Source organism: Corvus brachyrhynchos, unplaced genomic scaffold (genome assembly GCF_000691975.1).
Source record: "Corvus brachyrhynchos isolate BGI_N302 unplaced genomic scaffold, ASM69197v1 scaffold5, whole genome shotgun sequence".
In the NCBI taxonomy this organism is placed as follows: Eukaryota; Metazoa; Chordata; class Aves; order Passeriformes; family Corvidae; genus Corvus; species Corvus brachyrhynchos.
Genome location: NW_008238321.1, coordinates 11,245,524 through 11,260,755, shown reverse-complemented (window position 1 = coordinate 11,260,755; position 15,232 = coordinate 11,245,524). Strand labels below are relative to the sequence as shown.

At 38.0% G+C, this 15,232-nt stretch overlaps 1 protein-coding gene across 1 annotated transcript; it reads right to left on the bottom strand.

The window, feature by feature from the left end:
* Positions 1-333: 333 nt before the first annotated feature.
* On the bottom strand, positions 334-15,230 carry USP42 (ubiquitin specific peptidase 42). The gene is made up of 16 exons (XM_008633497.2): positions 14,656-15,230; positions 13,700-13,900; positions 12,453-12,563; positions 12,182-12,284; positions 11,950-12,017; positions 11,716-11,786; positions 11,095-11,177; positions 9,667-9,778; positions 9,142-9,282; positions 8,839-8,939; positions 8,250-8,388; positions 6,877-7,605; positions 6,450-6,535; positions 4,239-5,735; positions 3,470-3,762; positions 334-1,441 (listed from the first exon to the last, which is right to left on the bottom strand). Exons 1-16 carry the CDS (start codon positions 14,882-14,884, stop codon positions 1,401-1,403), a joined length of 4,005 nt encoding a protein of 1,334 aa, XP_008631719.1. The 5' UTR covers positions 14,885-15,230; the 3' UTR covers positions 334-1,400.
* Between the last annotated feature and the right edge of the window lie 2 nt (positions 15,231-15,232).

Below are 15,232 nucleotides of genomic sequence, written 5' to 3'. Positions count from 1 at the left end.
TTAAGTATTAGTGAAACATTAACCTTGCTCTTTTTTGCTGTTTTTTTTTAATTGGTTTTTTTTTATTTTGTCACACACAATAAGAAGCTCCTGCTGCGCTCCCAGCCTGGTGCCTGGCTGGGGCAGCTTTGAGTTCAAAGGAGAAGCCTTCTGCATCGTTGTCTGGGCAGCTGCAGTCCTGGGCTACTGATCTTCTCTGGCTCACATCAACAGCATCTTCTCCCCTACACTGAGAGGAAAATGTGACTTCTGGAGTGTCAAACATGCTCTGACAGCAGTCAGCTCCCATGACACAGTGCACGTTAAATAACTCAAGTAAAACTCAAGTAAAAATCCATTTTAACTTTGCTGTATTTATATACTATATAAATTTTACATGCTATATATTTACAGTGGGGCAAGTGCTTTTTATCTTTAAAAAAACAAAGATCAAACTTTAGACATCTCTGAACAACACAGCTTGTATAAACCAGACAGATTATTCAGATGAACTGTATTTAATACAGGTTCCCCACTCATCTCCTGATGCAGGACCAGTGAATAATAAGTGCATCACAGTTTGATAGCATTTAATAATAAAAATAAAAATCACAGTATGAATTTGTCTGTAACTAGACACTTTAGAGAGACAAAACAGACAACTGAGACTTAAGACAAATGACAGTATATTAAGAAAATGTAATAAAAACATATGGAACAATATACAAATAGTCTTGAGAGATACATTCAGAACTGCATATTTGTTGTTTCACAATGCTGAAAACCAGAAGATTTTCTTCAGATCTTGAATATAACTCAAATGTGAAGTAAATTAGTTTCTAGTGTCAGACCACAGAAAAAAATGAAGCTCTTGCAAAACTTGTGAAGTTTTAAATAAGTCTTTAAATTAAATATACAGACTGTCAGTTGCAACTTTTATAATTCCTGGTCGCTCTTGCACCAGATGTCTTAACTTGGAGTAACATTACATGAATAACATAAAGTCAACCTGAGTCTGTAATTAAGCAGCATTTGAGATGGTCTATTCCAGGGCATTATCTCAGCACAGTGAGATATTTATGTGGTAATTTACAATGTTCAGCAGTTGTAAAAAGTTTTCACCCTTTTGGATTAGAAGTATATTTTAAAAAAGAAAGTCTCAAGTTAAAAACTAAAAAAAAGTTCTTATATGGTAAAATTCTGTACAGAAATGTTAAGCACCACTTATGACTGGATTTTGTCTTGATGGTAATTGATAATAAATTTTAAGTTTTGATGGTCAATATTGGTAATGTCAGGTTTGAAGGTAAGAAGTCGTTGAAGGTAAGAAGTCATTGGTTTTGATGATGAAAAGTTGTTGGTTTTGAAGGTGAAGGGTTGCTGGGGTTGGTGGTCAGAAGTCATTGGGGTTGGTGGTGGGTTCAGTCTGAGTATTGAAGGCTTTCATCAGTCAGCTCCACATCTGAAAGGCAAAAGGAAGCAAGGTCAGGCTCTGCTGGGACATTAAACAGAAAACTGTCTCAGGCTTGATTTCTAAAAGGCTCAAATCTTCCCCAGCTCCATCTGCTCCCTCAGTACAGGATCCAACCTCCTCACACACCAACTGCATCCCAGTTCTCAGCTAAGGCTGCTGAACAGGACAGAGCCATCTGCTTTAACAGCAAGTGCTGGACCTTGGCTGAATCAAATTTAATTTAAGGTCTGCCCAAACAGCATTGTTGTTTTAGTAACAATCTTGTGGTCAGGCTGACCAGATCTTAGCCACAAAGGCAGAGCCCTCAGAAATTTGCTGGAGAGGACATGTAGGAATGTAGGAAAGAACTGCTTCAAAGCTGCTCCTTCTCCCATCCTGTGTGAATTTTTCTTAAACCACAACTCAGCACTAGCTGTTTTCATCCTTATTAATTCCTTCAAAATAACAGGAGTTGTGGTGAAAAGGCACAACCTCACAATTCCTCTTCAGTGGTTCCACGCCTGTCCCTACCTTGTTTGAGAGGTTCAATACTCTAAAAACACAGCCCAAGTGGCCTCTTTGGAAAGCAGCTTTCATTGTTCAGAGACTTCTGAGACCCATTAAAAAAAAAAAACCCAAAAAAACATTGACCTTCCAGAAGATGGAATTAACATCCATGCACTTGAGGAAATACTAAAATTCTCAAGACTTGAAAAAATTGCTTTTGCCAGCCCTCGTCTCCCCTCGAGTTGTGAGGGGCGAGTTGTGCAATGGATGAACGGCTCCCTCCCTGCACAGCCCAGCACCCCCAGTGCCCTGTGAGCACGGCAGGACACTGAACTCCTCACTAAACCTGACTGGTTTGGAAAAACCCGAGTTTGCCATCTGCTGGCCAGAAAATCACTAAGGCCAAACCCCTACTGATCACAAGCATTTTGTTCTGTTTAGTTCCTGATTTATCAGCTCGATAACCTTTTAGTGCAATAAGGGTTATTTTGGACATGAGTATTATAAATGAAATCTCTTTTTACAACATTAGGATTTGAAAGACCTCAACTCAGTTCTTAAATTTTCCTTGTTAAAGAATAATGGGTGAACAATCAGCTTTCCCTCCTGACCATTAACCCAGTTCTTAAACCATGGGTAGGTATAAAACGTAGAAAATTTGACAATAAAATTTGCTTTTGGATAGTGAGCTGTCTTCTTCAGGGATTACTTCACTTATCTTCGAGTAAAATAGATAGCTGGGGGATTGTTTTGGTTTTTTATTAAAATAGATGGGTAACTGGAACTGGTTTATGTCAGATAATAGCCATTTAATAATATTTTATTTCTATAATAAACACTTCTGTTCAGCAAAAATTTCATGGGAGATGTTGTCAAGTTTGATTTTAGATGTTGAATTTGTTGCAGTATGCAATCATCTTCATTGCATAATTTTAGAGCTAATTAATTTAATTAATTTATCTACTGTGAGCCCAAGTTGAGATTATGACAAGCAACAGCTGAGAGCTCAGTGTAAATTTAGTCAGGCACACAAATTCATATTCAGGTTTTTTGTAAGAAGCACCAATCAGATTTTCTAAATATTAAAAACTGGGGAAGAGCTGTTTCCTCAGCCCACTTCTATGTATTGTTTAAGCCTATGCTAACAGAAAAACCCCACAACTGAATAAAACAATAGCAGGAATTTAACACTCTCCAGGTGTTTAATTGTGAAGTGTCCTCTGGAGGTTTGACAGCTGTGCTTAGGAGAAGGCAGAGCTACACCTGGACCAACAATATTTCAGTATCATCACCAACTTCTGTTACTCTGAGCAACCAGCACTGTTTCTATGCTCTGAACAGCTGAATGTGGTATTTTACTTAAATTACAGAATGGTTTGGGTTGGAAGGCATCTTAAAGATCATCTATTTCCAAGCCCCTGCCACGATAGTGTTTGGAAGCCATGACAAAACCCAGGGATTTTATCACACAAGCATTTAAAGATGGTTATGAATAACCAGGAGTCCTGCCAGCATCCCAGGGCCCCTTACCTCTGACATACTCATTGGATGCCATGGAGCTGTATTTCTTGCTGTCACCTGCACCAGAAGGCTTCTCTTCCTTGTAGGGTTGTTTACTGCCCTGGTTTCTGTATTGCTCACATAAATGGTCATCTGGAGGATGGGATTCTTCCTTCTTCTCCCATGTTTTCTTCTGGAAACGAGGATCTAAATATTCCAATAAGTCTTTCAGTTTCCTGTCGTGCTTCTTCTTTTTCTTCTTTTTCTTATGTTTGCGATTGTCATTGTCAAAGTGGAGCACAGAGCAATCCAAATCATAAAGTCTGAAGGAAACATGCAAGTTAAAAATAGAAAAACAGATGTGGCACTTGATGTATATATGAAATGTTATTTATTTACCACAGGTGACGACTTGCAGAGTGTCTGCTACTTTGTGGTAATTTCTGCACATCTAACTTAATTTAGATGCAGCAACCTTAAGCCCTCAGAATGAAGGACAAGAGGTCCTGGTTTGTACACAAATCATTAACAGGCATATGGGGAATTAAAAAAAAAAAATTAAAATTGTAACCTAACCAAGAACGGTGTGCAGATGTTATTCTGACTACATTGTCCAGCTCTAGTGTTCTAACACAATTCAGCAACATCTTTCCTATCTTCACTTGGCCAACCTAATGACATGATCCCGTCACATTATGACAGAAAAGTTACTTAGAAACAAGGAAAAAAAGGCAGACATGAGAAATACCCAGAAAATAATTAGGAAAAAATTGCTGATTATGCTGGAATCCTTGCTTACTTGTAATCCTTCTCTCGATGTTTATCTTTGGACTTCTTTTTCTTCTTGACCTTCTTATACTTTTTGATTCTTTGGTCATCCACCTTTCGGCATTTCTTTTCTATGTCACTTCCACTTTCTTCTTGGTGGGAGTATTTTCTTTTGCTATTTCTTAGTTTTTCTTTTTCATTTTCCCGGGAAGAGTCCTCAAAATTTGAGTGAGCTGACACTGGTGGAAGTGTGTGCCTTTCACGAGAGTATTTTTCCGAGTGCTGCTGAGGTACTGAACAGTGGTGGAAGTTTGCTCTGTGGCTGCTGAAGTGATGCACATCCTCCTCTCGGGAGAGTGTGCTGTGAGCCCATCTGCTTTTGCAATGATAATCCTTGTGTGACCTGCTGTAAGCTTGGCTCAATTTGTCATAGTCTTTATCACAATGAGAGGACTTCCTCTCCCTACCATCCCTTGTTCCATGGGAGGAATAATAATCATTGTAGTATCTGCATTTTTCCCATCTCCGTGGTTCATCTTGATAGTATCTTTCTCTAATCCAAGGTCTGTCTCCTTTGGAATAATAATACCTGTTCCTGTCTGGATCTGTCCTTTCTCTGCTTCGGGATCTGTAACGAGAATATTTTCCTGAGCTCCTGCCATTACTGGGACTGTTTCTTTCATTGTGGGAGGATCTGTACTTGCTCTCACTGCAATACTCCTGCTTATGACGGCTTTGCTTGTTTGTTTCCATGCTGTGAGAGCTCCTCCTCCTGTGGGAATGATCATCTGGTTTGTTTCTGGTTTGCCTCTCCTTCTCCTCAGTGTCCGAGTTTTCTCTCTTCCTCCGGTAGTGCTCTTTGTCAGTTCTTTTAGAGTCGTGGATTTTTTTCTTATTTTTTTTCATATGTTTATCATCTTCTTCACATATTTTATTACTCAGTCCCTCATCTGCTCTAGAAAATTGACTTTCCAATACTTTATCCAGTTTTGTAATAGAGGAGTCATTAACGGGTGGTACCTCTACATAGTTATTAGAAATGTCCTTCGTATCTTGGCATTTATCTGTAATATCTAGAGATGCAAGTTTTTTAGAACTACATTCAATGTCAGGCTTTATAGAGGAAGTTTGCCCTAATTTCTCTTTGCTCTCAGGAGACCCTTTCATGTACAAAGGATTTTCTTTTGAAATGAGTTCAGGTTCCTTTGATCTTCTTAGTTTGTCTTTATCTCTGATGTCTTCAGACTCGCACTGCCCAAGGAATTCACCTTCAGTATCCAAGGATTTTTTCCTAACCTTGTGCTGACCATTAATATTGAGATGTGCATTATCAGCTTTTGTTATAATACTTTCAGCAACTTCTTCTTTGGTAAAAACAGTTTCAGAATCTGATTGAGTAAAAAGTTTCTCAACCTCACAGCTGAAGTTGGAAGAAACCTTCCTGGAATCTTCATAGGCAAACAGTGCTTCCATCACTACAGTTTCCATAAGACCATCATTGTCAGAAGATTTCTGAGATCCAGAGACACTGCATAAAAACAAAAACATATTTTTAACTTGAAAAAGTCCATCTAAAAGATATTAGGAGTAAAATCTCCTAAAGTAAAAAAAAAAAAGAAATAAAATAAAAAAGAAATAAAAAAGGTGGCTAATGCAAAACTCTGAAAGACATTGTCCTTAGAAAACTATTCTTACACCTCCCTCTGCTCCCATGGAGAGTTTTTCTTTTCTCAATTCTTCAAGTCTTGCCTTGAAAAATCCACCATTTTTAGGCATTTTTCAAATAACACACAAGCAAAATTGAGAGAAAATCCCCCTGTTTTCATTAGAAACCCCAACACATCCATCTCCTTCCACTTGCAGCTCTGAATCACATCAGTAGCCAGAAGAGTGATATTTGCTCTCCCCCCAGTTAGAAAAAAGGTAAACACACAGATCTCCCACTCTCTCCCAAACGGGAGAGCAGATTGTGGGAATTTACATTCACTCATCCTAGGATGCAAGTATTCCAGACAATGGAAGAAAAATGTAAAAACATCCTGTGAAAGTTTTACAGGAGTGAAACTGTCTGCCTGTATTTAGTATCAGAATAATGTGTGCCCAGTGCTGATGTTTGCAATACCACATGTACAGTGTGGAATTCTCTGTACTGATGTAAATCTCTTAAGTAGTGTTAGTAGAGGGGTAAAATAATAATAAACCTGTATGAAATCTTGTTTTAATCAGTGTGTACTCATTTTACCTTTTTTCCTCTGACAAGCTGTTCAACTGGCTGTATGTAAGAGATTCTAAGATACCTTGAGGATCTGGTGACAAAGCTTTAGGCATCTACAATTAAAACACAGAAGTTAACAATCAGAAAGAAAAAGCTATTTTTAGTAGAAAACTACTGTTGTTGACAAACTTCCAACATTAGATGTTAAACAAGATCACACTGAGCTACCTGCACTACTCCCACTTTACACATCATCCCCCACTTCGCCCAAAACTTTATTTTATGAAACTTATGAAGTCTTCTCTCCCTGAACTTCTCTTATGTTGACATATGTCATGTGTCAGCTCAGCTCTGCAAATTCAGTGGGATAACAGCACAAAGGGTTAGAATGTAGTGCTCATGAATATTGAATATATCACAGGTGAGGAAGTCCAGAGGAACAAACGTAACTCACCATTTCAAGCACTCCATTTGCTTTAGAGAAGAAAATCTCAGAAGGTTTAACGGGTTGGACTTGGCAAGTGGAATCATCAAGTTTCAGTCCATTTTCTTTATATTCATTATCTAAACTAATAGCACCATTTAAGGAATCAATTTTTGGCAGCTCATGTTGGGATCTTTCTTCAGCATTCTGACAGGACGAATGGGAATTATGCAATGTACGGACCACCTTCCCAATCAGAATTCCATTGGAAGATATGACGTTGCAATTCCTTTTAAACAAGCCCTTGGACTCCTCGGATTTTCCTGAAGGTTCTGCACCGTATGGGACTGTGTTATCAGAACAGAGCTTAGGGTTTCCATTCACTGCTGGCTCAACAAAGATTTCATCAGGAACCTCCTGCTTGGAGACATTAGTAGCAACTGACACTGCGGCTAGGTTTGAGGTAGGCTCTGCTGCGGAAGAGTTTGTAATTGTGGCTGAAGGAAGGGGCTTCAGATCCTCCTCCTCCACAGCACTGCTCGGACACTCCGCCTGCGACACCGTCTGGCGTGAGGGCAGCTTGTTGTGAATACTGATCGTGATCTTCTGGGGCTTTGAAGGGTCTGTCATTGAAGGCCTGGAAATTGCCCAGTTTTGAACACAAGCTGTTGGTGGAGCTGAAGATGGCCTTTTTACAGCAACACCAACAGTACTGGGATCCTCTTTCAAGGGTCCATTTCCATTTAAGCGACTGGAATTCTGGATTTAATGAGATTGTAAGATGGATATGTTCAAACACAGCATTGCAAGGTTTACAACACTGAATTCTCACGCTAAATAGTTCTACAGATTGCCTCAACACTTAAGAAGAAACCTCACCTCCCTTCCAATATAACTGCAAGTCCAACAAGTGTGTGTAAATCCTGCTTTTGGTATCAAATGAGCATCAGTTTTGACACCCACCCAAACAACTTAACATTGACTAAAGCTATCCCAAAAATATTTATTTTCCTTTTAAAACATTCTCTGACAACACTGGAATGATTCTGCTGGTACCCAGGAACAAGACAATTTTTTTTCTATCACTGTCTCAACTAAAGTGACAGTGATAGGGACGGGGCTTTTACTTTGTAAATTTAAATTATTTAGGCATTAATAGACGACTTAAATTGTCTCGAGCACAGCTCTCAGTGCTTTAGAAAGCTGAGCTGGAAGGGTAAAGTAACAAAGTGGCAAGGCTGCACAATTTAGGATTAGCTACTGTTTGAATAACTCTGGCTCCAGCATGAGGGCCGTGAAAAAACCTGCAGTGTGGAAGGGAAGAAAAAACTCAAAAAAAAACCCCCAACCCCACATGAAAACCCACCATAATTTGGTGCTATAATCTGCCCTGCTCCAGTTACCTTGATCATGTGAGGAGGAAGGCGTGGCCCCATAAATGCAGCCTGCTTGCTGTTGGCTCCGCGCTGGCCGAGGAAGGTGCGGGGGTAGGACGGCGCGGGCAGGTAAAAGGCTCGCTCGCCCAGCGTCAGATCGTAGCGCCTTGGGAGACAAGGGCACCTTAGCTCAGAGCTTTGCTTTCAGCCTGTCCCTGGATTAAACCCCACCCTATAATCTCACAGGAACAGTGTATATGACATGAAAGACACATGAGGAAGATTTAGCCAAGACTACAAACTGAAGATTAGATAATAGTCCTCCTACAATGACTTCCCAGAGCATTGCTTCAGCCTCACACCATCTATGGCCATGATTTCTCCTTTTTTCTAAGGTGGCCAGCTACAGAGAGCAGATATAATGCAGTGTACCCAAGAGCAGAAGTTTAATGTCAAGCAACGAGAGATAATAAATGACATGGGGAATTTCCACTTTGACAGAAGTATACAAACAATAATATTTTCCTAGGGTGAAAAGAAAAAGACTTGAACACAAGAAAAGTATCAACAACTTCATAGTAAAAATATCCTGAGCACAACTGGTGTTTGTTATTACCTGATATAAAAAAGTACATAAGCTTGCTGATTGAGAACTGTTTTGATATCAGAAAGCTCTACTGAGGCATCATTCATTCGGTACCAAAGTCCATTACCAGCCTGCAAACAAAGACAGAACAACTTCAGATGAATTGCATGCGTTCCAAAGGACATCACAGATAGAGCACTACAGAACAAAGCACACCAAAGCAAACAAAGCACATGATGCAATGTTTTCCCCTAAAGCCAGTGGTTACCAGTAACATTTTGATTTCTTTGCCAGCATATATTTTACCCTGCTAGAAGTTGAGCTGACACCTACCTTTATGAAGCAGAGATAGTGTCCAGCATTACAGTTGAAGCCACTATGTACAAGAACTGCATATAAAGCATAGATGAGGGGTTCTCCAATGGATTGGGACATATATGCTCGAAGATCCAAATATTCAGGGTATTTTACATCCTAAACACAGACAAAGATTCAAACATTATCCTGAAATACTTCAGAGAACAGCCTGAAAAAAACATTTCTACAAACACAGACTAGGGACTTACACATTTTTCGATTCACTTAAAAATGCCTATTCTCAGAAACAACATTTAATAACTTAACTGCAGGGAGCTATTTTCTACAGAATTAGCTCTTTAAGGGTAAGGTATGTTCTTATGGTCACACAGGAACTTTATCACAATTAGAAAAGAAAGAAGCAGCCACTGCTGCTAAGTTGTTGTATCGATTTCTCTTACAGGTACTGCCTGAAAATGTGAACAACTTTAAAATGAGTATTCATCTTTGGGAAACGTCCCATTCTGAGAAGATAAAGTAGCATTCCAGCTACAAACATACCTTGTTGATCTTTCCACCTGTAAAATTTGCAAATCTTTTCAGTGATATTGTGAGAACATTGGAAGAGCGATGTATCGTGTATCTCTTTGATGCTGGGACCATCTTTTTACACCTTTAAAACAAGCACAGACATATTTTTAACAGTATATTCTTTTCTCACCCAGAAGTCAAACAAGTTTTCATCTCTCACACATGCTTATGCTATTTGAATGATATTTGTTTGTGTAATATGTTAGATCTTTTCTTAAATCCATAAACTGCATTTCAGCTTTGTTAAGAGAGAGAAGATAGGACATTAGAGACAGCTCTACAGAACAAGGAATAAAGGATTTAGGACATTATCTCTTGATAGCCAAATAAATGTCTGAACATGCATCTTTCTTATGCCAAAAAGGTAAGGCTGTAAAAAATGTAAACAAAAAATCACTGGAAGGAAACAGTCAGCCATTCTGCAAAGAGCCAGACACTGGACAATATTGAGTTTTCTTGAACTGAGGTTGCGTGGAAAGACACTGAAACCCTCTGCAGTCTTTCAAAACAAAATTGGTAATTTTGTATGTTGCACTGCACACTCAAAGGAGGTACAGACTAAGTCCTGAAATGCAACAATCAGCATAAAGACTGAAATATGTCACTTCACATTGTGAAGAAAAATACTGCTGAGAGCTAACAAACAGAAAGAATTTAATAGCCTCTTTTCCAACTGATGTCAAAATACAAGGCACAGAATTCCAAACTGATAGTGAAAGCCAGTGTAAAAAAAAGACCCACCCAGAATACAAAAAAAAAAAAAAAAGGTGGTTTATAAAATTCTGTAACTTGTATTTAGAAACAAAATTTTCAGGCAGTAGTCTTTATTAGAAAAAATAATGGTAGAAAACAAAAAGGAAACTGAAAAGTAATATAATAGCTTGCCTGCAATGGAAATGACATTGTATGTATACCAAACCTTTCTTTTCAAACTCACAAAAAGACTAAAGCTTCTGGGTTTATGTGTGACTAAGCTGGTGTTGCCTCCCACCCCAAATCCTTGTCCATGGCCCTGTGCTCCAGCTCACCACTTCTTATCAGACACGCCTTTTAACTTCCAGCCATGAGTATTTTAGTGTGCAACTTCACCCTTAGGAAGGCTGACAAGCCCCAGTACAGACAACATTAGGAATAAAAGTCTAATGTGAGCAACACAATTCTTATAACATATTTCCAAATATTCAAACAGAAACATTAAAGTTACTCACTTAGAAACAAGTGCATTATTTTCCAAGGTTTGAATGATTTCAGTATATTAGTTGTGTAAACAAAACTAAATGAAACAGCAAGCCATGTCTGTCTTAATGGTAAACAAAGTCAAGAGATAACTTATCCTCCAAGTCATGCACTGCATTAAACGTGTATCTTTTATTAAAGTGTAATTAATAATAATCTTACTTGCTACACTTATAGCTATTTTCACCGTCCAGTTGTTCTGGTTTCACAAATTGTTCTAGAGCTCTGGTGACAGATGTAACTGCCTGGATGAGTAAGAAAGTAGAGCACTAAGTCACAAGAAATGCAAAATTTCAAGCACTTACAAGCACTATACAAGAGAACCTTGCTAGTTCATACTTAAGTGGCCTATTGTGAACAGCAAACACTGTGAAGGAGGAGACAGAAACAGAATTCATTGAGCCTTTACCTCATTTGAAAATGATCCTACTTCAAATAAATAAATTTTGCAGTGCCAGACAATATCTGTGGTATGCTTTGGCACCAATAATGAGAACAATCAAACCCATCAGTCTGACAATAGATGTATATTGAAGTAGAATAATTGAGAAGTATGATTGTATCACTGTTTGTGTAGACATAATTATTATTTTTCCAGCTTAAATCCAATCCAAACACAGAGAGCATTTCCACGGCTTCCACAGAATAACAAAGTCCAATCCACCCACATCCACCACCAAGTTCTTTTGTTTCAACAAGATATGTTTTTAAGGAAAATGACTTTATTTTATGAAGCTCTATAGGCCTTTCTACATCTCAACCCATGCTCACAAAACATCTTACCTTTATATCCAAAGTAACGTCGAGAAATGGCTCGTACGTATCCGACACTGCTTTGCAGTTCAAGCACTTTACTGGAAACAAAATACAAATGCTTAACATCATGTGAATGAGACTAACTGCATGAATTTAAATTATTAGTACACATTACTTTAGTCAAACTACAAATTCCTTTGCTACAGACCGACAAAAAGACACAGATCAGTTTGGAAGACAGTAGATTTTTTTAAAAAGTACCTCGAGATCTTAGATATCCTCCAAAAATTTGATAAATAAGCGTGGTGGCTTGAGAAGATCTGTCTAACCTGGAAATAAATTAGAGTCAGACCTCAGAAGACTGAAAGCACAGTTAACTCCGCAAACAATTTTTGGTTTTATGAAAACCAAGGACATAGATTTTAATTCATGATAGTAATTAAAGTAGTAAGAGGGGCTAAGAAACATTTAAATTTAATTAGTTTATGCTTACTTGGTGCTTCCATTCAAGCAAGCTTTCTGTAAAGCATCAACAGTGAAGCATAAGAATTCATGTGCATCCTCTTGACTGCCAAAATGGAAATGTTTTCCTATTCCTAATAAATAAGAAGGTTATTATACATTTATTTCTTATAGAATGAAAGAAAACACAGATTTCTAAAATATCTCTTCTTTAAAGTATCAGAATTATTTATATGCATCAAATAACTCTTTGAAAAACTAAAACCAAACCAAACCAAAAAAAATAAAGCTATACTACTTACTTTTAAGGCCATTGATAACAGACGTAGGTTTGATGGCATTATTAGAGCAACACAGGACCTGGTTGATGTGACTTTCCATTGTGCACATCATACAGAATCCTTCTACATGACCTAGACAGTGAAAGAAGACAGCATCCTATTCCAGTCAAATTTGTATCTTTTCAGCAATGTATATTTGACTGATTCCAGTCAAATGTACATTGCTAAAAACAAACCCACCCCAAAATAATAATAATCGAAGTTGTGGGTGCAATGTCCACTCTCTGTGTTACATTCCCTTCTCCTAAGGTGTCAATATCCCAACAGTTTTGTGGCATTTTAATATGCGGAACTGTACAGAATAAAACTCTTAAAATCACAGACCAGGCTGCTCAAAGCCCCATCCAACCTGGCCTGGAACACTCCCAGTGGAAGGTGTCCCTGCCCATGGCAGGGGATTGGAACTAAATCATTTTGAAGGTTCCTTCCAGCCCAAACCATTCTACGATTCTGAACGGAAATAATTTTCATATGGGAACAAAATGCAATCAAACTTCTAGGAATACACATTAAGATACCATACTAGAAAGCATAGAGGTGCCTTAGGAAAAAAACACATTTATGGATATAAAAAGAAGCTCCCCTAGGCTTAAATAAATTCAAGTAGAAAAACAAAATTCAAAGAACACAAATTCCAGCATTTAAAAAATACAAACTTAATTATTTAGATTAAAATCAGCCTAAATTTTAATCCAGCCCCATCCCAAATTCCTATTTGAGTTCATAAGATATTAGTTTGTAGCGCTCTCTAGAATGTTTGGGTTTTTTAATGGGTCAACATTGAACACACAGTTTATCACAGTATTAGTGCACTGCAGTATCTCAGCTGTGAACACTAAGAATCTTCAACGCCAGCATCCTAAATTTTATCACCTTTCCACCAGCAGGAAGCCCAAATGCCAAATGTTCATCAAATGCCTTACTTTACAATGTACTTTATTATTCACATGAAGCAAGAAATGATCTTTTCTTTAAGTTTTACCGTGGCACATTAAATTAACAAATTCACTTTATATGTCTCCTATAATTCTGAGCTTCCTGTTAGCAGAATCATAGAACCATTTAGGCTGAAAAAGACCTTTAAGATCATGTGCAAAACCTGCTTCTACAGGCAAAACAGGACAACTAAGAATTTTCTTCACAGAGCCACTGTTTTTCTTTCACCTCTGGAGCTGTCCAACAGATTTATAGTGTTAGAAAGTACTCACATGACTTGGTGTGCTCAAGAGAAAGCATGTAATTGGCAAGAGGAGGCGTGTAGGTCAAACACTGGAGAGTAGAATTAAGGAAACATGTGTTGCCGAGGTTCTGCAGCCCAACTCCAACACTTTGTGTTTGTTGCCAATCCATACAGATTTTCTCAGGTGGAAAAAGAATTCTTTGTGGCGGAGCAATCCCATCATTAACAACTGCAAGAAAACTTTCTTTTAGAAAGAGTTGTATTGGTTTTGTTTTAAAGCAGGTATTTAAAAGGTAGGTTTCTGCAGGAGCAGCCTGAAGAACCAGCTCTACTCCAAAACACAGCAACACACGATGCACAGCTTTAACACTGCCACGTGAATTTGCTGGTCAACACACTGTTTGGGACAACAATTTATTAATCTGTTTTAATTCTTCTAATGCAAGACAAACTACCACTCTATTTTAGTACCTGGTTTCTTTATATCTATATCCTTTAATCTCTTTATTAATTAAATTACTGGTTTTTTCCTTATTGTAACTTCAACCACAAACTTACACTTGTGGTTACACAGTAAGAAGAACTCAGACGGACAAGCAAGTACAGAAAGTAACCCTACAAATATCAAATCTCTTCCTGGGCAGTGTTATTATTCAAAGACTTGTGAATAATGGAAGCCATGAATGGTAAAATGTACTTTTCTCTCCAGAACAGAAGAGACCTAGGTACATCTGTGCACTATGAAAAGCTCCCCTTATTTGATTATACATAAATAAAAAATACTTTACAATTGATTTGTAAATAGATAAAACCAAGTTCTGCAACACCTATCCCTGCAGCTGCCTCAGGGGATGCACAGAATTGAAGTCTATGGCTGAACTCTTGATTCATTGTGGGCCCATTTTATAGCAATGCAACAACTAAAATCTGCTTCTACTTTGGTTTTGTTTTTAAGAAAAAGGAGGGAGGACAAAAGACACTTACCTAGATCTCTTTGGGCAAAAGGCTTTGATTTTTGAGATGATCTACAATAAATATGCCCCCCAGGACCTTTGTCCACAGAGACTTTGTTTGGATCTTCTGTAGGAGGTACCCGGCCCAAACTTGCAGTGCGTGATGTCATTTTTTTAGTACGGGGTTTCATAGATTTGTCAGACCGTCTTGAGGAAGATTTTTTAGACTTTGAAGATTTTGGCTTGTTAACTATGGTCATTGTTCATATCTGTAACAAGGCAAAAGTTCAGTTTGGCATAAGAATGTCCAAAATATTCCAGAAAGGAAAGACTAAGAGAGATCCTGTCACTTAGCCTCAAAGAACTTGAAGAATTGAACAGCTAAAAGTGATTACAAACAAAGGAACAAACCCAAAACAAAAAAAAAACAAAAAAAAAAAAAAAAAAATTCCACCCAACACACAACTAAACGCACAAAGTAGCATTTTCCATCAAAACTGTATCAATGTTGCTTTTAACTTCTGCTGAGCTAATGACTGATGGGATTTCTTACACTTTCATGGGGTTTTAAACCATTATAGCTACCAAGACCTCCTTCCTAAAAGAAG

Excerpts from the sequence above, each read along its gene's own strand:
- USP42 (XM_008633497.2), bottom strand. The coding sequence starts at position 14,884 with ATGACCATAGTTAACAAGCCAAAATCTTCAAAGTCTAAAAAATCTTCC. Across the intron at positions 13,901-14,655 it reads TTTTGCCCAAAGAGATCTAG|TTGTTAATGATGGGATTGCT; the intron begins GTAAGTGTCTTT and ends GTTTTCTTGCAG. Across the intron at positions 9,283-9,666 it reads CAGGTGGAAAGATCAACAAG|GATGTAAAATACCCTGAATA; the intron begins GTATGTTTGTAG and ends GTCTGTGTTTAG.